Below are 25,548 nucleotides of genomic sequence, written 5' to 3'. Positions count from 1 at the left end.
CAATACAAACACTAAAACGTTTTTTAGACGTTTAGGTAGCTCCCAGTAGAAAAATATCAATTCAACAGCGGCCTTTTAAAGCATTCTCACTTCAATTAATTAATTAATTCCTAATTGAGTTTAAATTAAATATTGTCATGTTTTTAGTGCATGAATCTGAATTGAACAACCTGATAATGCTCACTCTGGTTATTGTTATCTGGTTGCTCACTACATGCTCTTGGGCGCCGAATCCAATCAATTAAAAATGAAAACTGTTGCCAGCGCGAGAAAAGAAATATCATCGGTTTTATTGATACATACATACATACGTACGTACGTATTAGCGTTTTATATAATATAGATGCTGAAAAAGCCGACATTTATAAATCTAGAAACATTTAACTAATAGGACAGACTGAAATACAAGATATTTAAAGGACTCTCTCCGGTATAATTTTGTTATTTAAAAATTAAAATATGCATCAAGATGTATTTACATTTTTTACTCGTATTAAATTAGGACTTACAAGTAGCTACCAGTTGCATGAAACATGAAGTATTTACTTTATTTTGGACTGATCATTGCAGCTCTACTAAGCGATATTGCTGGTAAACAACAAGAGTAAGTTTCTTTTCTCTTAATTTATACTATAAGTTTTCTAGATAAAATTAGTAGTTATGCATGTAAGAAGAGAAAAAGTTAATAGAAACAATTTCCGTACATACATACCGAGTCTAGTTCTTGAATAAGCAAACGGAGTGGCACCAAAGATTTCTAAATGCTATCATTTTCAACGATTCACTTTAGTGAATTACTTGGAAGTACCGTAAAAATTAATAATGCATTGAGAGCTTTGAAACCACGAGGAGGTAGATAAGATTGTCGCCAAGTTCACCAAAATGGTTGCCAAAAGAAGAGACGGTCCCAAAATCAATGAGTGTGCTTTTCCGTTGGGTGGAAGATATGCTGTTAAGATACGTGGTAGTTAAGATAAAAAAAACGCGGATTTTATGGTAAATGCTTCAGGGTAACAAAATTAATTTTTCGAATTATTAATTTTAGAAAAAATATACAAGATATACACTTTTTTTTCTAAACGACAGTCTTCAAGACAAGCTGTGACATCGATGGTTTTCGATAATTTTTTAATATCCTAAGACTGATAGTTCCTGTATTCAACCTTAAATGTCATGAAAATTCTTACTATTCTCATATGTAATGGTAAAAACTATAAATTATTTCCCTAAATTTGCCATTTTGGCTTATTAATTGCTGTAATGAACCATAAGAAATATTGTGAGCAACATTTACCTTTGTAAATATCAGCGCACCGAGATCAGTGTGGCAGAACAAAGGCCTTACCTTAACCTAAAATTGTGGTAAAAATATTAAAACAAATTTAATTGTAAATAATATATTAATATGAATTTCTTCTTTACAAGCATATGTTAAACTTTACTATCATGCATTATTGCTTTTTATTTCAATTACAATACAATGCATGAATAATAAAGCAAAATATATCAAGAAAATGTAAAAATTTATGCGGGTACAGTATTTTTAATTTGTTATATTATATTTTATGTGATTATATTATATTTGCAGTATTTGTTATATTATTTACATTATGGTTTAATTATATTTTTATGTGGTTATATTATTTTCAACTTGCTTGAACTTTGTCTTGCACATAATACTATTTCATACTTTCACTTTATCGCCATTACCTTTCGAAGTAAAATATATGAAAACAATGAGCACTACTTTCTTAAATAACTTGTTTTTATCTTTTGACAAATTTAACATCATTTATAGCTTGGATATATGAAAGAGAGTTTCTTTTCCTAGTATAAGTTGTTATAGTTTTTAATGATATTCAGTTTAAATTTAAAATTACAGAAATATTTTAGTTTATTTATAAGCAAGCGAATGTTGCATAGTTTCTCATTTTCAAGTCTCAAATAATTTTACAATTAACAGCTCTGTTGGCCGATCAGTTTCTATGATTTCTGTTTTCATACTGCACATGCTTTGGAATCTTGCATAAATCTTAACTTTTTCCTTCAACATATCTTTACTTCACAAATTAGAGTTGCAAGTTGCTCCCAATTATATTAATTTTTAAAATATATTAATTAGTATTTCAAACCTAACGAATTTCGTAAATATATATCTAGTAGGCTAATTGAAAATACGACTTTTTGCACACTGCTGACGTCACTTTGCAATGTGCTTAAAAGTTTCATTTCAGTGCATTTAACAAATGACACTGGCAGATTACAAAGTGTGGAATTTTCCAATTAGCCTATAATGTAAGCATTTCAATTTCTAAAATTTGAAAAATGCTGACTTCATCAGTTCCTTTATGGTGATGATAATCGAATAGTATTTAAAGAAACTCATGAAAAAAAATTTTAAACTGTTATTTTTATTCTGCTTTATGAAAACCCTAATTGTGTGATGAATTCTCGCAAGGAAATCAAGAATTAAATTTCTATTTTATAATTTTACTTATAACAAGCAAAAAGTGCATAATGAAAAATAAAGCAAATAAAATAGTTATTTGCTTCGGAAATTTTGTAAACTCAAAATGTGCAAAGCATCTTAATTATTTTTAGTTTTAAAGTCCTTACAGAGACTGTCACACCATATTTTATTCAAACGTATGCATCAGCAACTGATATAATTATATAAATTTTTTATTGCTGAACTTTCTCATCTTAGCAAACTCGAATCGTGCAATTTTATCCATGAACTAGAATGTCAATGTCTATGCATGCAAAGATGGCACTACACATTTTCTTCTAAGCAGCTGATCTTGCACTACTTTGCTAACTTAAATTGCACGAAACTTCTCACCTATCATTAATTTCGATACTCTTGCATGAAACAAAACCACGGCACAACTTCCTCAAAACTGTTTATCTACAGTTAAAAGTTTCAGCAAAGCTTAACCTTATTTTAATCATGCAGCATTTCTACAAATTGCGTAGATGATGATAATGATAATGGTAACATTCAGGATGGCAGTAACAACAATCCTAGGTAAAAATCTTGAAATTTTTTTTATTTAAAAGTTAAGAATTAAAAAGTAGTTTGTGAACATTATTTACTTATTAATTTGTTGATTAAATAAATTAGTTTTAATATAAACATTAAATATTATTAATATTTACGGTAAACAATACGCGAAATGTTGTGACAATGCGCAAGATTATATGTACTCGATAAATATATAATTTCGTGCACTTTTACACGACTTAATACTTGATTTAGCTTTTGTCTAGTGACAATTCTGCCTTATAAATGAAGCGTTATAGTTTGGAATCAGTAAGAAATAATTTTCTCGCCTCAGAGGTACCAAGACTACATTCGATTAGTTCAAATAGAATAGAACATGAATTACAGATAATTCAGAAGACACACTCGATTTTACGAAATAAATAAATAAATGAATGGTACAAAAATCCTCCAAAAGATGGCATTGTAATAGTTATTACATTTTATTAATGCTTCATAAATATGAAGAAATATTTTTCTCGCAACCGAACTGAACTGAACTGACGGAGGAGAGATATTCTGAAATATACTTTTAATCATTTATTTAAGTTTTACATATAAATTGATGATGAATATTTATTTTACTGTGCAGCGTCTTTTGTAAGATAAAAATTACAAGATCTCCATCCCATCAGAATTCGAGACATATAATGCGCGATATTTTAAATTCTCGATTCATTTTTTTCCCTAGCAAAATTATGCGCATACAATTAGTATTTCTAAAAGTTAGTTTAGTAGCATGACTTTAGATTTTTGATAAGTACTATTGTTGTTGCATCATTTACATAAAGAGAAGCATCTTTCAAATCAGTTTTCATTCGTTCAAAAATGATAAAATTCAATTTTAAAAATTCTAAAAGCAAACGAATGCAAAGAATTAAATAACTCAATCCGAACTATTAGCTGCATAATTTTATTGCTTTTTTTATTTTTGAGCAGGGATCAATAGAAGTTCAAAAGGAAATCTCTTCTTAACAGTGGTTTTTAAAGATTTTTCGTTAAAGAAAATAAAAAAAGTCAGAATTTAAGTGTCTTGCACTATAGGCAAAGCTATAACTATAAATTACCTATACTATATTGCCACCAGAATGGTCCTTAGAACGAGAAAATAGATTCAATAGTTTAAAAGTTATGAAACTTTTTTAATGTACGCTAATTTGGCTACATTTTCAATCCTAGATTAAGATTATCAAAATCATTGCCTTAATCTTATTTTTTGCGTATTTTTTTGAATCCAGTATTGTAGTAAGATTTTACATTTTCAAAAAATTATATCCCAAACGCTTTTCATTTTCCCAAAATTATGACTTTTCTCCATATTAACGTTTTGCACCATTTTTAGAATAAATATAGGGGGTGCTAATTATCGATAGACTAAGCCTAACCTAACAGTCATGACTGGTGTGAACTCACAACAGTTATGAAAATAGCACATTATTAATAAAACACGTGATTACGTGTGATGTTAGAGCCTTCAAAAAACAGCCTGAAGTTGTTTTTGTGGCGTATACTCCAAAATGCCTGACGAAGTCAGATAAGAATCATCAAATCGTTGATCCTAAGAAAATCGAGAACCAAGAGGGGGGGGATGAGTATATGTCCTCTCTGGAAAGTCCCAAACAGTCCAGGATGTGTTCGGGACTGCTTGGGACAGCCTCAAGTAAAATAATTTAATAAGTAAATAGCTTATGTTATTCAGCTAAGATTACTAAATACCTCAAATGCATTGAAGAATTATCTATTAAACAAGTAATTATTGTATATTATGCACGGAAAAAATATTTTAGTTCAGGTAAAAGAATATTTCATGTTTACATTTTGTTTCAATTCATATAAGCAGTGGAAGCATATTCTTTCTCACAAGCCTATTTTAATTTCTATAAACAGTGGATACATATTCACAAGCCCCAGATCCTTAAAAAATGGCGGGAATAATGAATTAAACCTCAGACGATTTGGAAACTTAGACGGAGGTAATCTTCAAGTTCAAGTCTTCTACAGGAACGATTACAACTCAGAGAATGAAACAGTTGCTGCCTCCGAAGATTTTGAAATTCCAGAAGGTTATAAACGATTATTGAAAAACAAAATAATTATTAAAATATAAATTTAAAATAAATTATGCAATAATTGTTTTTTTTTACAGGAGAAGAGGAATCGATACTGAATCTTTATCTGAAAATATCCGATGATAATTATTTTAATGGCCGAATTCAAATAAATGGCAGTTTCGGTGATTATGAAATATCGGGAAGTGACAGCGTTTCATTCTCGAAAGGAAAGAAAAGCATAATTATTATCCAGACTGATAAACCTTTATACAAGCCTGGAGAAACAGGTAAGAAATAAGGTTTTAAATGTGATGCCATTATAGGCACTTCATATTTCCTAGCTCTAGAAATTTCCTCACTTTCATAAACTTAATTTTTTAATCATTCTTAATTCTGTAATAATTAAGTCAATTATTTAATTTTTAAACATTCTTGGTCCTGTAATAATTAAGTCAAGTATTTAATTTTTTAATCATTCTTAATCATGTAATAATTAAGTCAATTATTTAATTTTTTAATCCTTCTTAATCCTGTAATAATTAAGTCAAGTATTAATTTTTTAACATTCCTAATCTTGTTATAATTTAATTAAATCAATTATTAAATTTTTGTCACATTTTATTAAAAGTAAATTTAAATAATATTATTCTTTTCTTAACAATCTATGTAGCGGCTAACTTCAATTTAAATGTTTTATACATTAATTCACTGTGGCGACAAATCGAATATCAAATTCTATTTTTAACTTTATTTTTCTTTAAGCTGCTTTGTTTCTCTTAACCACTAAGATGGTTTGGTTACAGGGTTATATTAAATTCTCACGGTCTTTTTGGTAATTAAATTGTTCGCCAAATTTTGAATCGCCTCACATGCCTCTAAGCGTCTGTTAACAAAAATGCATGCTCTAGAAATTTGAACTTCTTGGTGTTAGGACTTGAGAGTTTTTTTATATTGGATGTGGCAATTTTTGGATCAATTCAAGGATTTTTGGCTCCGATAATTGAAAGTGCTACAAAATTGTCATAAAAATGAATACTTAAGGAAAACTACCTTCGTCTCTGAAATAGGGATGGTCGAATTTTTTAATTTGTTAACAGAATATAGTTTTGAAACATGAATGCAATGTTTGCTAATTTTGGAAATGCTATCTAATAAACAGGATGGTTTTTTGTCCAATTTCCTTTATTTTAGTCCTTTCCTTTATTCCTTTTCCTTTTTCCTTTATTTTCCTTTATTTTCCTTTTTAAATTTGCACTGCAAATATCACCGCATCAAAATAAACATTTTCTCTGCGAATTAAATATAGCTGTACTTGCTAAATTATGAAATATTTACCCCGACCTGCCCCAATTTAGGGCATACGGGTAATACTTGCTAAATTATGTAACGTGTATCGAAAGTTATGTTCTACTATTTAGATCCAATATTATAAATCGTAAGTGCTCAAATGATATAATGTAATAAATAGGTACTTTTTTATTTAAGACACTAACACAATTTTTTTTTAATTTTAGTAAAATTCAGAGTACTAAAAGTGAACAAGTTTTTAAAGCCTACCGAGAAAAACAATGTAAGTATTGTATAATTTATTATTTTCATTTTTAAAATAATGATTGAAAAGCTTGGACAGTCAAAATACCATTTATCCTGCAAGTGGTATTTTTACTTCTAACTGGTTATTAGCATGGTTTTCAGATGCATACTATTCAAATTTAAAGCATTTTAATAGAATAGAAGGCAATTTTCAATGTATATGTGAAGGTTTCGGTTTTTAAACAGAAATGCTCACCTAAAAATTCGAAGATGTGGCTTATCCTAATATTGCACCTAGCAATTCAATTGTGCTGTTTCCCTTGAATACCATTTGATAAAAAATCACAAAATTAAATTATTTATTTTTATAGTCTTTGCAAAGTGGCATCAAGAATTATTTTTTTGTCCTTGAAGGGAAAATTTGACAGGGATTAAATTTTTCCCCCAAAATTTCTGGTTTAGTTCTAATTTTTTTAACTAATGGGTTTTACAGATAGTTAATTTATCAATTTAAAAAATAATAATTTAAAATCACAAACGTAAAAGATTCAAAATACTTTAAATGAAAGAAAATCACTTAATAAAATTTTCAAATTGTTCACCAACTGCCGTAAACCAAGCAATCGAGCTAAAGAATAGCGACACTGAGACACTCAAACCCACTCTCATAAGCATTCAAAATATGTTTAAAATAAGCATTCAAAATATGTATATGCATTAAAAATGCAATGGAACGATATTTGCTGCGCCATTTTTCGGATGAATTTCGCACTAGACCCAGAAATTTTGGGCAAAAAAATATGGACAATCTCATGTTTTTGCTGAAAAAAGTATTTGTTATCTTTTATTCCAAAACGTTTTTGAAAACCAGCAGGATAATTAGGAAACCCAATATTTACCTCAAACAAAAATTTTATCGTCAGATCTACCAGAACAGCGAGCTGTAAAGATCCATCATCTTTCTAGTATTTTTTCACTAGTTGCTACTTTCATTATCCAATCTATTATGATACCATGAAGAAGCATCTGTGAATAATATTTCTCATAAATGTCAGTATTATCAGCGATGTATTATTGATTAATATTATGAAAATAAAACGGCAGTTGAAATTTTTTCCGGAATCAAAACTGCTACTAGTATCAGAATTTTATCTGTGTATGTTTCAGTTTAATTGATCACAAAAATCAAACAACTTTTTCAATTATTATTTTTTTCTCCAGTATTACTCTTAATTTCAAATTCGCTTTTACATTTGCTATTCAAAACAAGAAAAGAACTATAATTGAATTCATACGATTACTTAATTTGTATAATTATTCCATACGCCTTTTAAGCTTATTATTATTTATTAAAATTATCATTATGTAGTATTATTTTATAATAATGGAAATATTTATAACAGAGTGCTGAGGTGTATGTCGAAGATGCCAAAGGAACCCGTCTGTTTCAATTTGAAAACTTAGATCTGCAAAAAGGTAAACACTTAAAATTTTAGAATGGGTCAAAATTCAAAATATTTTTATGAATGTTTCATTTTTTTCCTGAAAAAGAAAAAAAAAGTGTTTTTATTGCTTTGAAAACTAAATTTCTGGTTTTTCTAATTTATTTATTTTGTGAAGTTTAAATTAAGGGAGCATTTCGCTTTGTCTGTCATTTTGCAGGAATTTTCGAACAAAGAGTTGATTTAACCATTCATCATTAAACACTGCATGGCCTAAACAAGGTGCTTCTTTAAGGGCAAATTTTTCATTTATCACGAGAGGTTTTTTCAGCTATAGTACCCTATCTACACGCAGCTCAAATGTCACGAGTAGCTCTTACGTCCGTAACACTTAACCCTAAGATTTAAAGCAAAAAGAAGAAAGTGTCAAAAAGATTCATTTTGCTTGACTTGACATTCAATTTTAATAATCTGAAAATTAACATAAAGTAACTCAAACACAAAAGCGATACATGGATTCCGGTACAACAAAACTTTTTTTGAATGATCAAAAATTTGTCAAAAACATTTAATGATATAGTGAAATGCTAAACTTGAAAGAAAAATACGACAGAAACTTAGTAACCAACCGAATATTAACATAAATTAAAATAGAATAGGAAGGAAAATTGGGTTATTTTGGCTACCTAATAGAAAATAGAAGTCAATAAAAAGGTGGATTTAAGTAATCATTTATTTCGCCAATGTTCCTGAAGTAGAAAAGCTTATTCAACTATTAAATAAATTTATAACTTATAATGTACTAAGTGTGGGAAATTCTTTAGGCAAAATAAAATTTAAAAAAATTTGAAAAAAGATTGATATCATAAGTTAGATGCATTTTCACCTCCTTAGGACTTGTTCAAAGAGATTTTCCTTTGTCTGATGAGCCTGTTTTGGGAAGATGGTCAATTAAAGTTAAAAATGGAGACTCAGAAGAATCAACGAATTTTGAAGTAAAAGAATATGGTGAGTTACAATACACATATTTTTGAAAAATGTAGAGTCTTTTTTTGATTTGCCCATTGTGTTATTTAGCCCCAATACTGACTGGCAATCGTGAGTCGAGTTCTCAGTCTGGTTGTTAACTGAGACTCATCTTGTGATTGCTAGTGAGTACTTTATAAACAGCGTTGAAAGAATGTTTGCATCCACTTTATTTACACCATATAGGTAGAAGTTGAAAAAAAATTAATACAAATTATGTTTTTAATGTATTTATGAAATATGTGATTCGCACTATAAAAACAAAATAAGTTAATGTCTTATCAATTTTAAAAAAGTAATATATCTGTTTCATGTATCATGTTTTACATTAAAAAAATTCAAGCAGTTGTTTTTTATTGGAATGAATCAAGGAGTTTAAATAAAGACAATAGGGTTTTAAGAAACTGATAAACATATAATTGAAATAGATCAAGCTAATATAACATAAAACCGAAAAATCTTCCATGCAGATGTTAGTGTTAATACACTTTTTGAAGTTTTTTGTTTTCTTAAAATATAATAATGGAAGATGTAAATGTGATGGCTCAATAGTTAAAGGCACTAAGCTGTTAATGTGAAGAACTGAGCTTCGATCTTCAGTGGTGGCTTGAAACCTAATGCTATGTATACTAGTTTGTCTGAGAAGTTAAAGCGGCTTTTTGTGCAAGTCTGACCTCTCTGCCAAATTTTACCGTCTTTAATGAAATTGCGAAACTTTAATATGCATGACGCCTTTGGCCCACAACGGACTGTTTCCCGAATGCTTTACTTTGAAAGATAATAATCTGCTTGTTTTTGAATGAAATTCAAAATTAGTAACTATCACGGCCAAATATACATGTTAGTAATTACTAAGTGTAAAATATGAATATTTAAACACCATATGAAATAAGCAATTCATTCAAATAGTATCTGAATATTCATTTAATCAAATTCTAAGCTAGGAAATAAACCATTTGAATGATCTGTTTGCTTCAAATGGTTTCTGAATATTCATCTTTACCAGTTAGTAATTACAAATATGAATTTTCAGATACCATTTGAATGAATTGTTTACTTAAAATATATTAACTTTTACTTTTATTTTCATGAAATTGAACTAATATTATTTTTAACTTATTTTCTGCTTCAGTTCTACCAAAATTTGAAGTAAAAATCAAATTTCCCTCATTCGTACTGGCAAATGCAGAAATAATTCCGGTTGAGATTTGTGCGAAGTAAGTAAAATGATTAATATGAAATCTGAACTATTTTTGACGTAGTTGCGCAATCTTCGCTTTTTTGAATTTCCAATTTATTGTCATGCTTAATATTACGCAGCATATTTTTACTTGTAAATATATATATATACTACAAAATCAATTTTATTAATTTAGATGTTTACATCTAAAAAAACATCTTTTCATATTTTATTTATTTAAAGACTGTTGAGCAGTTTTAACCAATGATGTATTTAAAGGCTTTTCCCACTGCCATTTGCTTAAAGGTTGTTGTTACTTTTAAATACATAAATAGTATCAAAAGCCTCAAAAGCATCTTCCAGAGTAATTAGTAAATGTGGCTTCATAATACAGTGTCCCAATCATAAGTTTTTCATGTTGTTGTTTCTAATGACACTTGAATAAACCTAGCTCGTCAGCCATTGGCCTTATGACTTAAGTCAGGAAGCCTATCATTTGACAAGAGAGCACCGCTAGGGTGAAAGTGCGACTTAGTTCAGAATCCCTTGGAGAGATGGCAGCATCACTGATTTATGAAAATACTTTCACAGTTTAAACATAGATCTGGAGGGAAAATAAATTTTCTCAACATCCCTGCACCAAGTGCTCAGGGTACTGCTCAGTGACCGACCTCAGGACTTTCGATTCCACAGTTTTTACGAGCACGAATGTCACATGTCTTAGCGGCTTTTTAGACCGAACCCGCCTACCCCGGACTGAAGTCCGATGTTCTAACCATTAAGAATTCAAATCTGTGACTGTGAAATCCTGCCTCTCATTCTAAAAACAAGGAAGCTTTTAATAAACAAGTAATAACAGCAATAATAAAAAGCGTGCTTCTTCGAAAAAATTTATAAACAATGTGCTTTTTTTTTGTTTGTTTTTTTTTTTTTTTTTNTATTATTTTTTTTTTTTTTTTTTTTGGCAAAAATCGTGTTATGTCTTAAAAACTCCCTAACTTTTCTCTGTACGCTTCCCTCTTTTGTGAAGAAAAATAAGGGAGATGTGAGTTCCTTTCTGGCAGGCAAGTAAATCATTATTCCCGATAGATTTTTGACACTGAATTGAATTGAACGCTGGATTCAACTGAACTGATTGACACTGAATTGACAGAAATAAATTTTTAAACAATCAGACTAATATTTAGGAGTTATAAATGTTTTCTAAACTAAAGCATAATTTCGTAATTGCACATATTTACGCATTTGAAATTACTGTCTTAACAATTGAGGCATTGTTTCCAATATTTTTTTTTACCTTGAATTAAATTAAATAATACAATCAAAGGAATAGATTGATTGTGTTTCTTTCAACAATTTACTATGTTTATAAGTTGCAAAACCTTTCAGGTTGGAGTGTAATTTGCCAGGTGTTCTGTTTTCACTGCTTTTAACATAAAATTATTTTTTCCTTTTTTAAGGAAAAAAATATATGTATAGTGTCTTTCTTTAAGTTTTTTATCGCTTGAATAATACTTAGGATCATCCTTTAAGCGAAGAATAAAATACTATCAAGGTTTGAAGATTGCTTATTAAAGTCTAACAGGTGAAGGAAAAGTTTAAAAAAAAAATTTTTTCCAATGCCCACCTGTGTTAACATCCGTCAATTCAGGCATATATAGGGCGATTTTGTTGGCCTCTCTTTCAGGGGCATCATATTATGTGGGCCAACACTCCCACAGTGAGGACACATAGTACAGAGAAGGAAAGAACATCCATGACTTGCCCGGGATTCGAACCCAGAAAACCTTTCTGATGCAAAGACAGTTCCCAGTTTAAAAACACTAAGTACCCGACATTGATGATATTAAAGTTCGTACAAGAGAAATTTTAAAAGCAATTTCAAACGAAAGGCGAACGCCCTTTAACCGAGACAAAAAGCGTGTTTTTATCATTTTAAACCTTCTTTCATTTAAGTTTCACGTCGATAATGATTCGTCAGACATCGACAACCTCGTTATTTATTCTAAATTTAGCTTCTCGACCTCTGTTATTAAGCTTTTTATTTAATTTCCTTACAAAGCTTTCAAAAATATATGTTGAGGACAAAGTCTGCGGAACACTCTGTTTACATTTACAATAGAAAATTTTTGTAACCTCATTGTAGATTACTGCATGTTCCGTTACGTATATTTTTCACAAGCTCTGTAGAATATCGAGATCTTTTCGTGGTAGCTGCACTGTGCAATATATACGTGAGCATTCGTGATACACGTGAAAGTACACAATATTATTCTATAATGCAATGTTTGATATCTTTATTCCTGCAGTTATACTTACGGGAAACCAGTTAAAGGAGTACTGAACCTAAATGCATCTTTCGAACGATACTATTATGAGAGAGATAACAAAGAGAATAAATATCCCATTTTGATGGAGACAGTTAATGTAAGTATTATTATAAAAGAAAAAGTAATATTTGGTTTCAAAACCATATAAGAACAATTATTTTTGACTTATTTTGCATATTAGGTATTTATTTATTTCAGAGAATAAGTAGTTTTACGAAGCAAGCTGCACATTTACTGCGTATGCTTTAAACAGCACGTATAATGAATGCAAAATGAATGTAAATAATTACTAAAAGCAGAACTTATTTCTTAACTCTACTTTGAATATTAAAAAAGCCTGAAAAAAATGAATAATAATAATTCTAGTGTTGCCGATAGATGGAGGAATATATATATATAATATAACTGTTTATTTAGGATATAAAAACATTAATGACTTAATGACTTAATAAAAATTCCAGGTAAAACTATTACAATTGAAAAAACCTTTTTTTTTTTTTTTTCTTTTTTTTGCAAAACATATTTTTATTTAACTATATTTATATACGTAATAGATACTTTAAATATTCAAATTTAATTTTAAAATAAAATAAAAATATGCCTCTGTTTTTAAAGGTCTGTTAGAAAAAAATAGCTTGTTCATGACTACGAGAAAATGTTCGTTTTGTTTCATTTTTGTATATTACAGTTCAGAACCAATCAGAGAATGTTATCCTTATGCATTCCTCTAATTACATCAGAAGTAACATTGCCATTTTTTTAAAAAAACATTATTGAATTTTGGTACAATACCTTTCGAATCAAGGTTACCATAAGTAGAATATGTACGTAATTGGAGAACCCTCATGGCCAAGTCCAATTCTGGTAAACGGTAGAAATCTTCTTGAAGCCTGCAAGAAATAATGACATCTATTATTTCCTCACCTGAAATCAAATCAAGTGTATTATTGCAAAATCTGTCATTTCCTATATAGTTGATTCTGCACAAAACCTCCTAGAAAAGAGAAGACCTCAGCACGGTTAACCGTAAACAAGAAATTTGATCCTTTAGTAGTCCAAACGTAGTGACATCTTTCTTATTTACATCCATTGCGCAGTTCATGTTCGTTACGTCGGACTACTAAATTGACCCGTGCTGAGGCCTTCTTTCTTCTAGGAGGTGTTGGTATGATACAGAGCAATCTCGGTTTTACGCAAAGTTTGTGTATAACATACGTATAAGTTTCTATAAGTTTGCATATATGTTTGTATAAGTTTGCATACGTATAAAATACGTACCGTAAACCGGGGCGAGTCTACCCATTTTTTCAGTTTGTCAACTTTCAAGTGGTCAAACTTTTGCAAATATTAAAGAAAAAAGGCTTTTAATAGGTGTTTCGGAATCGCTATTTATCCCTCTTTAGAACTGTGAAATCGATTTTAGAAAATATTAACAGTTACGCTGTTACTGTATATTTTTATAGAACTGCTGACAAATCTCTCGTATGGGGCGAGTCTACCCATTCTACTAAAATGAATGTTAACATTGTAAATAATCAAATTTTACTATTAAATTGTTATTTTAGTTACTATATAGGATATTTATGAAGTAAAATTCATAACTTTATTATATATTCCATTTTTTTATTCATAAAATAACACAAATTGAGTATTTGATCGATTATCACATTTTGATCACAGTTTTGTTTTTATAATCATTAACATTATAAAATAACATTTTTTTCTGATTATTGTTGATAAAAATAAATTAAAATTAATATAAATTTACAATTAAATAATTAATAAATAATAATAATTAAAGATTATTAACAAAATCGAAATTCAAACATTGGGAATCATGAAAAATCCTTTTCCCATTCTTTTGGGAGGTAATAATAATTTATAAATAATAATTTATTTAACTTGCATTAAATAAAAAAAGTTAATTTTGTAATATAAAAATTGAAAAAATAGGTAAAATAAACATATTTTATATTTACATTTATATTTAACCTATAAATTTTCTTATTAATGATAAATTTATCAATGCAGAATTAAAATAATATACTCAAATTCATTTAAAATGACTTAATTTTAATATAAACAAAGTTCTAAATTATATTATTATGCTTTATTAAAACTAAATACGAATGGGTAGACTCGCCCCGCGAATTCTGGCTTTTTGTTTACAACAGCAAAACTTACATTCTTTTTGTTTTTTTTCATATAAAATTAATGTAATCTTAGTCTTAGATAAGTTTATCACTTAACCAAAGTGAAAATAGTAATAATAATAATATACTTACGGAGCACCAACTAAAAGTTTGCTGATTTTCAATACAAATCGCTCAAAAGACGTTTGAACAGGTCGGTTAAAAAGACACCAAATAAATGAAAACGGATCAAACTACTACAGCGCCATCTTCCTTAGAGTCTGAACTAAGTTCTCCGTCGGTAAAAAATTTCTTATTTGCAATTTAAAATAGTGAAAATGAAATAAAACTAAAATGGGTAGACTCGCCCCTGGATGGGTAGACTCGCCCCGGTTTACGGTATACGCAAAGTTTGTGTATAACGAACTCGTGGAATGCTACGTGAAAGTACGAAATCTTTCAATTTTTGTCAGTTGTAGTAACGTGATGGTATTTTTTATGCTTTGATCCTTATTAATTCATATCTCATTTTTTCCCTTGTCCTTGCTTTTTTCTGCTTTTTATTTAAATTATGGTTTTAACTTTAAAAAAAAAGTTTTAAGTTTCTTATCTAACAATTTTTCTTTTTTTTTCTCTCTCTCTTTCTTACGAAATGAAGAGTGACGAGAAAATTGGTTATTTTATTTCCCTTCCATAAAAAAACATTTTTTTGTTGTTTTATTCAATTTGATCTAAAATTCAATTTACAGTTAAAATACAAACTCAAACCAAAGCCATAATAACTTCCATAAAATCCATAAAAACTTTTTTAAAAACCCTAAAAGTTCTTAAAGTAATCGGTTCTTTACAAGCCCTGTAAAAACATTTACCTAAAATTCCAAATTTCTAATTAAAATATTTTTCTATTTCACTGTCAAGTTCACAATAAATGGAATAGGGCTTGAAACCTAAGGGCTCAGCTAGTTAGCTATTGTTTGCTATGACACTCTTGCATATGATACTAACGTAATATGTTCTTAAGATATTCACTATTTTTTAATCATTTCTGATACTATAACGACAGTCCATTTTCATAACATACGAAATAGTTTTTGATATAGCAATTGAATAAATGAAGGAAGGATTGCGATATTTATCTTGAAAATGGTAATCATGACCTACCCTGATAATGTATTATAAAATATCATTATCGGAAAATAAATTCGAAAAATATAGATATTTTACGATACGTTGTCAAAAACAAATGCGAATAATTTCCAGCGTCTAAATCAATTTATGGTACAAAAAGTTGAAAACAACCAAACAATTACGTTTCTTGTAGCCTTCGAATCCGAACTTTTATAAATATTAAGTTTTTAATGACCTGAACAAAACAGTTCTTGAGATATCCTTACATTTTTTATCTTTTACATTTTCTATCTACATTTCATTTTTATCTATTTTATCCTTATACATTTTTATCTATAAATTATTCAGCTCGATGGCTGCTATACATATGATTTGAATGTAACGAAGATTCAAAGTGATCAATCATATTATAACTACAGACGGATCGAGGTTGCGGCTAAAGTTCAAGAAGAAGGAACAGGTAACTATAATAATAATAATAGTTATAATAATAATAATCTTATTAAGTATAAGGTGGAGTAAAAAGCTGAGTGACGGACGGCTTTAAGAGAACTTTTGTTAACATTCATCCATTGGCGATAAAGACCTCTATTTCTTATCCGCAAGCTTACAGTTGGCGGAATCTATAAATCCCTGACATTCATTTGAATTGTTCGCGTCTTAGCGTTCTTAGTCTTGGTGTTTTAATTTTGAGGGAAAATAAAGGTTTTTAAAGCTTACTCGTCGATTAATTTTTGCTAAATGCACTTAAAACCTTCATCCACTGTCAAATACTGTCACTTAGTACCTCTATCTACTGAGATCTGTGAAATTTAAAGACTTGGCACTCTAGTGTAGTTAAATATTAAAAAAATAGATCTCTTTCCAAGAAACCTCAATATTTTCCAAAGTTTCAATTAGAACTTTTTTTAACTCTTTATTAGGTCTTTTTTCTAGTAATGTTACGTCAAAATACTTTTATAGTTTAGATTTATTTATAATTTGAAATTATTAAGCCAATTACCAAAAATTTATTTATTTTTAAGACCTTTCTTTTCTTGGTAGTAAGGAGGGTTATATTTTCAAAATTTTTTCCTATTGTAAAGATTTGGTCATGAACTTAAGATTCTTTGTATACAAATAAGCAGTGAACTGATTATTAAGACACGGTTACCAGTAGAACATCGAATCACTGGCTATGGTCACTTTGCGCGGGGGAGGGGGGTAACCACTTTGATCAGCCTGCAATGGGACCGAGGGTGTGCGGTATCAGTCCTATTGCAGGTCGTTGTGGTACCGAATCAGGGGAACCATCTCGTACCCAAAGGACCAAAATTGTGATGGTATATCTTCGGATCATCCTCAGGGATGTTTCCCAGACCGTTGCCAATAGTTCATTGCGCAGCTCTAGAGCTACGTAAACCAACAACTATAAATGAGCGAATTTATAAATCATGTGTTCATAACTGAACTCAATGGGAAATGATGAAATATACGAATGCTTAATACTCAAGAGCAAAAATATATTCTTGATTCCACGCAATCCTTTAATATTGTCTGTATTTATGTAAACAAAACCCATTATTTGGCCAGTATTTTTTGGGGTTATTTCCCAAAGTTGTCAACAAATGGCAGCACAAATGGTAGATGGTAAAATAGCTTTCCATCGACTCTTAAAATTTAAGTTGCTGGAAAGCATGCTTCCCACATCCTTATAAAGAGTTATACACTTCAAGTGCATTGAGGGTACACCGCATTTTCTTCTACGAAAATCGCTTATGAATTACGTAACTGTTTAGTCGATAATTTTTTTTCTTTAATTATACTTAGTTGAAACATGCTATCATTAATATTATAGTTTAATTGTTTTTAATCCTAACTGATATTACTTTAAAACATCTATTTATGTGCTTATACGAATTCTATTTTCGACCATAATTATAAAGCAACAGAAAATTGAGATAATTTAGATAAATAAAAGTAACAGCTTAAACGCACACGGGAATGCATGAGAACAAGGGTAGCGTCCCTACACCGCCATTGGGTTTCCGCCAATGGGTTCAATTCTCGAATTTTATAACGTGCCCTATCACCTCTCGTAATTTGTAATCGCTGTACCATATACCCCTATATAAAATTTTAAATCAATGTGGTATTACAGGTGTAGAAAAAACTGATACGCAGTACCTATATCGCCAAACGTCACCATTGAGTCTATCTTTCATCGATAGTCTGAACTACTACAAACCTGGCTTGCCATACAATGGAAAAGTACGCAGTTATAAAATTTTTTATATAACATGAGTTAATTGTATGTTGAAATATATGCTACTTGTTTTATTTTTGCAGTTAAAAGTGTCAAATCCGGATAACAGCGTTGCAGCTGAGGAGCCAATAGAGATATGCGTTACAATAAACAAAAAGCGTATTCTTGCGGACTGGTGGGCAACTAAAACAATCAAAGTGTGCAGAAACTACACTTCATCTGAAGAAGGATTGATTTCATACACTATTTTACCACAAAACGTGGATGTCATTTCGATGAACTTGGATGTGAGTACAGAGTAGCATTTATTGTTCAAAGCAGTTTGTTCTGAAAAAACCATCCTTAATGTATGTTTTTAGTTTCCTTGTCAAAAAGATAGGGAAAAAAGCTCAATAGCTGTTGAAAATTTTATGTTTACATAGATTATAAAATAAAAAATATAATTTTCCAAAATTTGACTCATCATGACAGACGAGATTAAAAATATCAGAACTTGTTTTAGAAATTGGAGTGGAGATCAGAAGAAAATTTTCAGAAACACCATCGAATACCATGAGGCTACTAAACTGGTTTTGTAAGTTTTAATCACGCATCTCTTAACAGTGATTCTCCAGATTTTTAAGACATTATTTTCCTTGTGTTTTTCTTTAATTGCAGATTGTTTAACAGCCCTCAACGTGTTTACTTTTTTCAGATGTGTGTGTATATATATTAGTCTGAAGTAGTTAATGGCTACCTCCGATATCTTCGCCATTGCTAATTATTGACGAGAATTAATTAAAAATTATATTGATTGTTTGATTGCTTTCTAGCAATGCAATGAAATAATCTTTTACACATTAAAAATTCTGAATAGTTGACAGAATTTTTAAAAATCTTGCTGTTGCACCACCCATTTAATTCTGCTAATTCACTAACTCTAATTATCAATTAAATTCAGATTTAATGCACTTTTTATCTAACTGAAGATACACTTTTTTTACGTAAATCTGTTTTTTAACTTTTCTATTTCTTTCCTATGTTTATTTCTATTTAATTATTTTTTAAAAGTAACAGAATTTTTTCAGTTGTTATTACTCAAGAATGTTTCAACAGCTTTTCTTTAAAAAAAAATTTTATTTATGAAACAATTATATAAGTTTTTTTTAAAACCAAAATTCAGCAAATCTGATGTAACATTTAACCTGGAGTTTAATATTTTTAGTCTATCCCATTAACTATAGCCTTATTAGCCTATATATGGTGTTAAATATTTTCCTTTAATTGTGAGAAATTAAATTAAATAAATTGATGCATTGAATTAAGTGACTTTTTTCTGGGGAAAAATGAATTGAATGGGAAAAGAGACCAGAACGGAAAATCAATGAAATGAAAATTCAGAAACCAAGATTTTTTGAAAATTTTTTTTTTTTTTGACCTAACCAAAAGTAAAATTAAAAATTTTCTTCACTTCAAAATAAACAAACAAACAATTCACGTATGCTAGAGTAAAATATATATTTCGAGTTCTAACGGGAATTAATTTTACAAATCCACTTTTTTCGAAGATCACTTAACTTATTTTTTAGCTCCTTTTTTTAATTATATATTTTTTTAATTTTTTAGGCAAAATCCTTGAAATATGCTCCTGACGACACTGGTGGACCAAATGTTCTAAGCCAACCCCAAACAAGCAGTTATTTGAGCCCGTTCTTTTCACCCTCTAGTAGCTTCATTCAAATTCAGCCAATTCATCAACCAGTTGAATGTGGCTCAAAACAAACTTTAAAATTATTATTCACAGCTAAAGAAGACGCGGACTTCAAGTTTTATTACCAGGTACATTCAGGGTTTCCAAACTTTTATACAATATCCGGGAAAATTTCTTCTAAGTTCATGTTTAAGTGCTCCACTCATCTCCAGGGGGTATTCGAAGGAAAAATCTCACCGGAGGATGGAGCTCTCCCTCCCACGTGAGTAGCTCAGGTCTAACAGCTACCCAAGCAAGCGACCCGGCTATGCAACTACCTAAGGCTTTATCAAAATCAAACAAACTATACATTCAGGGCAATAGGCACACTCCCAATTATGCAATCAAATTCCTTATTACATCAATATAATGTTCTTTAACGAGTGTATTTTTCGTTTCTTTAAAATATATGTTTGGAAACATAAATATAATCCAATAAAACTAAACGATGCAAAAGGACAATTTAAAAATCAGACTAATCATTGGTCACAACACAGGTAATGCCTTATAGTGGGCAGTTAAGCGCAGTCTCTAAACTTAAATGTTTCATAATGGACGTATTTATATAGTGATGAGACCCAGCATATCCTTTTGTTTTAAAATGGACAGAAGAAACTCTAAAATCAAGTCAAAAATCAGGAGTAAGTCAGCGAAAATTAACCACTGGTGATTAAAAATAAAATTTTACCAAACAATTAAAATCAAAGAACTGAGAGTTAAAATATCTTAGTAAAATCGACAGTCTAAAAGCCAAAATTTAATACCAAAACTCGAAATTACCAAGTAAAATCTTTTAGTTAAAATAACAAGAATGATAGTCAAATAGTAAAAGTAAAAACAAGAACACAGAAAATTATTGGCTTTGTCTGGCTCAAGTTAGTATCCTGTGAGTATAGAGCCTAAGAGGTCGTCGGGCCCAAACAGATCTTCTAAGCTTGTTTTAGTAGTAGTTTTAATGATTTAGCTAAACAATCTACGAGACAACCGAAAAATTATGTATACCCACTACCAGTTTCATATCTTAAACGACGTATTAAAGATTCTCTTCTAACAAAATGGCAATTTCAATGGAATAATTCAGACAGAGGCAGACGTCTATTCAAAATTATTAACAATGTTACTTTTTTCAAAACAATTCCTCCAAAACAAGTCATCTGGTTCTTGACGGATTATGGACCATTTCCAACCTTCTTTAATTACCTGCATATAACAGATACTGATCTTTGCACCTGCGACCAACAAGGTTCGCCTGAACATTATCCCACTAGTTGTTCCTACACTGTCTCCTGGCATAGTTGTCAACCTAGCCCAACAAATTTAGAAATTTGGCAGAAAACTTTTATTACAAACAATACTTTAAACAAAAGATTAATAACAGTAATGAACTTCTTAGCGGATAATGACTATCTATTAAAATTTTAATAACTTCTCATTTCACATGTATAATATTTTTTTTGTCTTTTTTCTCCTTAAATTCCACACTTTCAGTAAAATCTGCTCTTTTTTTTTAAATTTTTTATTTTTTTTAAATATTATGTTATTTAGGCTGGAGTGGAGCTGGACCAGCGGCCAAGTCCTGGGCTATATGGTTAAGGGTTTTCATAACCTAGGTACATGCTCAGGGCTTGGAGGAAAGAAAAAAAAATAGTAGTTTTAATGACTCTGATTTGATCTTGTGATTTCATCCAACTTTCTTGATCAATCAAGCCATTAAAAAGCCTTAAACAAAGAACCCGGAACTTTGGGCAATCTCTAATAAGTTGATTGATACTTTGAATTTGCCGATAACATTTGCAGGCACCAGATTTTTTTGTTTGTTCTGTAAATTTTACTAAAGATTATTTTCCATGCCACTATATATAAATGGTTCAAAAATTCATATAAAACATTACTTTGTTCCAGATCTTTCGTAGTGAGGCTTTCGGCAAAAATAGTCATTATTCATTCGTCTACTGCTCTATAAAAAAAGTGCAGCAGTTGGTAGTCCTGTTAATTCAACTCTTATGAATATATAATCATAATTTGAATGGACATCAAACACATGGAATAAAATCAACGAAATAAATTACATTTTTTGGAACACACAATAAAAAAACTATTGGAAATAATTTTTATTTTGATAAAGCATATTTTAAGAAAAACTAATAAAAATTGAGGAAGTGATAAAAATAAAGTTTTTTAAAAAAAATTATATATGGGTACGTGATTAAATTGCTGTTTGTTCTGCATATCAATATTTTGTGTATGTTTAAAATACAATGGAAAAGAAAAATGTGTATATAGTTTAATAGTTACAGGCTATGACTCAAATAAATAAATAAAATTTCAAACTAAATTTCCTCTAAAAATTAAAAAAAAAATGAAGTCTAGAAAATTTCAGATATTACTTTTTTAAATTGTTTAAATGCAGCTACAGAAGAGAATGCTCGACAAAAAAATTATTCAATTTAAAAAAAAAATCAAATTTCTAAATTAGCTAATATTTTATGTTAAAATCAGCATGCATTCAAAACGTATTATGAAACAATCTACTTTCTCATAACCTTCAAGTTACAAAGCAATCAAAAATTATCTGCATGCTGTACTAAATGCATTATTAATCAATAGAATTTTTCATAAACTTATAATTTACAAAACAATCAAAAGTTTTTTGCATATGTAATTAATAAATATAATTTTTCGTAAAATCTTAGGTAACAAGACAATTGAATATTATCTGCATGGATACGAAATGCATGCAGATAAGTTTGATTGTTTTGCAACTATTAAAAATCTATCTAATCGTCTCAATCAGTTTAACTGCTCAATAATCCTTATTATTTCTCATAAAGGTTTCGCGGCAATCAAAAATTGTCCTTGAAGATTATGTGGAGACTCACTTTTCGTCAGAAAAAGATGTTTCCAGCCAGTACGAAGATGAAGATAAAATCATTGATGGTGATGAAGTCCAACTAGATCCTCCTAAAGAATCCGTACCAAAGTCGTCGGTAGATAAGTGTCCAGAAGCCCAAGAAAGTCGGTAAGTATCGCATCAGAATGTTTTAGCGGGGAACGAGAATAAAATGGTTGATTATTTGACAGGTACTACAATGTACTACAAAGGTACTGCAGTAGCACTAAAGATACTGCAGTGTGCAAAAGGTGATGTGTCTCAGCTTTTAAAAATAATTATGTGAGTGATAATTTGGCAAGTACTACAATGTGTCAGGTACTACAATATACTACAATGGTACTAAAGGTACTACAATATACTGCAATGGTAATAAAGGTACTACAATTTACTACAAAGGTACTACAATGGTACTTAAAGTACTACAATGTTTAAAAAGGTAAATGTCTTAGCTTTTCAAAATAATTTTCTGCTTAAAAGCAAAATATTTGGTCTTTAAGATAACGCGTCCTCAATACATCTGGTCTTAGAAAGAATTTATATGCGTCTAATAACGAGAAATCTTTTCTTCTAGGTCATTTTTATGAGGATACTTTATCTCGTCTTTTTGAATCCATTTATGCAAATAATTAAGGTTTTTTTTACATAGTAAGTATGTACATATTAACTATGTACATATTAACTATGTAATTATGTACTATTTTATACGCTTTTATTTAGATAATCAAGGCATAATGAAGATGTCTAATAATTTAAAAAGAAATTCAAATTAAAAACTGAATGATTCTAACAGCCACCGTGGAACATTTTTTATGCTTAAAAATTGTGAGTATAAAAACAAGACTGAAATAAATATGAACAATTAAATCTATGGTTTGGTTAAAATGTTTCGTATTTTAGAAAAATTCTTCCCGTGATGAATCTTCGTCCAGAAATATGAAACACGTGTTAAAGATGAGGTGTCTTAGCTTTTAAAAATAACATTCAGCTTGTATGCAGGATAATTCATCTTTAGGATAGCGTGTCCTCGATATATCTGGTCTTAGAAAGAATTTTATGTGTGGCAAATAATGAGAAATCTTGCCTTCTAGGTCATTTCTATGAGGATACTTCATCTCACCTTTTTCAGTTCATTTATGCAAGTAATTTAAGATACTTTTACACAATTGATATACACATTTTCTATTTCATATTAATATTACACAAAAAATGGAGAAAATATCATAATATAACTTAGTAATAAATTACAAGTGAGAGAACTTAGATGTTACATAACAAAAAGCATCCTTTTGCCTAATTTGTAATATAGGGGCATACAACCTTTTAAAATTTGGAGAACCTTTTGCTCTTTTTTATGAAGGAATTTATCAAAGCAGAAAAAATATGAAATCAAATGTTGATCATACTCAAATTTCCAGCCTTATTAATGCATCGTTAATTTATCATAATACAAACATTTCATTAAGATAATAAAAATTTAGCCATTGGTTTTTTTCCCATGGTTTTTGAAATATTTTTTTATGATCGGAGAACAAAAGCAACAATGCTTTAAATTATAACAAATAATTAAAAAGGATGTTTTAATCTGTCACCCAGTGTCATCTTCATCGTCCAATCTCTTTCTGTATTCAGCCAAATATACAAGGAGAAAATTTTTTTGCGTTTATAGACAGAAACAAATGACGTTATATGTATCAAAGCTTTTTTTGGCAATTCCGAGATATTCTTTTCTAATGTCTAATCCAAAAATGCTTAATATATTCACCTTAATTAAATTCTAATTTCAAAGGTTGATGTATCAGTTTGTAGGTTAATCGGTTGATGTATCAGTTTGCCGTTAATTTGTTTTAATCTGAAATTCAGGAATGTCTCAGTCTCAGAAAGGATTTTTTAAAAAATAATTTTTTTTGAAAGGAAAAAATTTGAATTATTCATTTCAAATATAAAAAATGTTGGACAGCAATAATTTTTAAATATCTATCAAGATTAGATAAACTAAATATTATGCACATTGGAAAAGCATTCAACATGCGGAAATTTCAGTTTTAAAAGAGTTACGTCAGTTTTACTTTGTACTTTGAAAATATAGATGACTGTCCCTTGCAAAGCTGTGTTGAGCTCATTGCAACAGGTAAAAATAACAGCCAGATCAAAACTTGCCGAAGCCTAATTACACCATTTAATTTTTGAGCTTATTAAGATGCATGTTCTAATAACATAAATCTTATTTTATATTTGACCTCATCTCTTAGAATCTTGTCAGCGCTTTTCCGAGAGATATCCTATGAAATTACATGTGCAGCAATAGTGTTTTCTGTAAACTTCTCATAATTAATGTGCTTTCGCGTGAATTTACAAAATCAAAATTTCTTCTGTTTTTCTTTTAAATATTTATTTTTACAGGCAAATAATAACAAGTCAACTGTAAAGAAACAAAGATTTCGATAAGCTAAAATTTCACATAAATTTTGGCATTTTGATTAAGTAAATAGTAATCACTTGCGGATTCCAAGTCAATGTTCCACGGGACCTTGTGTTCCGAGGAACCCAAGTTAACGACCTCTGTTATAATAATTACAATGAATATGTTAAAAAGGTTACATACTAATAAATATCCTAACATTTCCCATTACTAANAATTAATAAAAAAGATGTTTTTAATGACTTGGCAGTGATTTTTTCTTACTGCAACATACTTTTAGGTCTAAAATACTTGTTGAAATCTGTAACCCAGTGTCATCTTCATCGCCCAATCTCTTTCTGTATTCAGTCAAATATACAAGGAAAAAAAATTTTGCGTACATAGACAGAAACAAATG

At 29.4% G+C, this 25,548-nt stretch overlaps 1 protein-coding gene across 6 annotated transcripts in view; it reads left to right on the top strand.

Moving 5' to 3' along the window:
* LOC107450328 (alpha-2-macroglobulin) overlaps window positions 1-25,548 on the top strand; it is a 67,631-nt gene that overhangs the window by 7,736 nt on the left and 34,347 nt on the right. For 4 of the 6 annotated variants that reach the window (XM_071183091.1, XM_043047098.2, XM_071183092.1 and 1 more), the window contains exons 2-14: window positions 503-604; window positions 4,931-5,106; window positions 5,190-5,381; window positions 6,609-6,664; window positions 8,031-8,103; window positions 8,964-9,077; window positions 10,228-10,312; window positions 12,585-12,702; window positions 16,214-16,325; window positions 18,006-18,115; window positions 18,194-18,397; window positions 19,716-19,928; window positions 22,671-22,858. In XM_071183091.1, the coding sequence (XP_071039192.1) occupies window positions 534-604; window positions 4,931-5,106; window positions 5,190-5,381; window positions 6,609-6,664; window positions 8,031-8,103; window positions 8,964-9,077; window positions 10,228-10,312; window positions 12,585-12,702; window positions 16,214-16,325; window positions 18,006-18,115; window positions 18,194-18,397; window positions 19,716-19,928; window positions 22,671-22,858 (1,712 nt within the window). In that variant the 5' untranslated portion in view covers window positions 503-533. Of the gene's footprint in view, window positions 1-502; window positions 605-2,956; window positions 3,029-4,930; window positions 5,107-5,189; window positions 5,382-6,608; window positions 6,665-8,030; window positions 8,104-8,963; window positions 9,078-10,227; window positions 10,313-12,584; window positions 12,703-16,213; window positions 16,326-18,005; window positions 18,116-18,193; window positions 18,398-19,715; window positions 19,929-22,670; window positions 22,859-25,548 lie in introns of all 6 variants that reach the window. The other 2 variants (XM_043047097.2, XM_043047096.2) reach the window with 1 other exon arrangement.

Source organism: Parasteatoda tepidariorum, chromosome 7 (genome assembly GCF_043381705.1).
Source record: "Parasteatoda tepidariorum isolate YZ-2023 chromosome 7, CAS_Ptep_4.0, whole genome shotgun sequence".
NCBI classification, from domain to species: domain Eukaryota; kingdom Metazoa; phylum Arthropoda; class Arachnida; order Araneae; family Theridiidae; genus Parasteatoda; species Parasteatoda tepidariorum.
The sequence above is the reverse complement of the archived record's forward strand: the minus strand, read 5'-3'. Positions and strand labels throughout refer to the sequence as shown.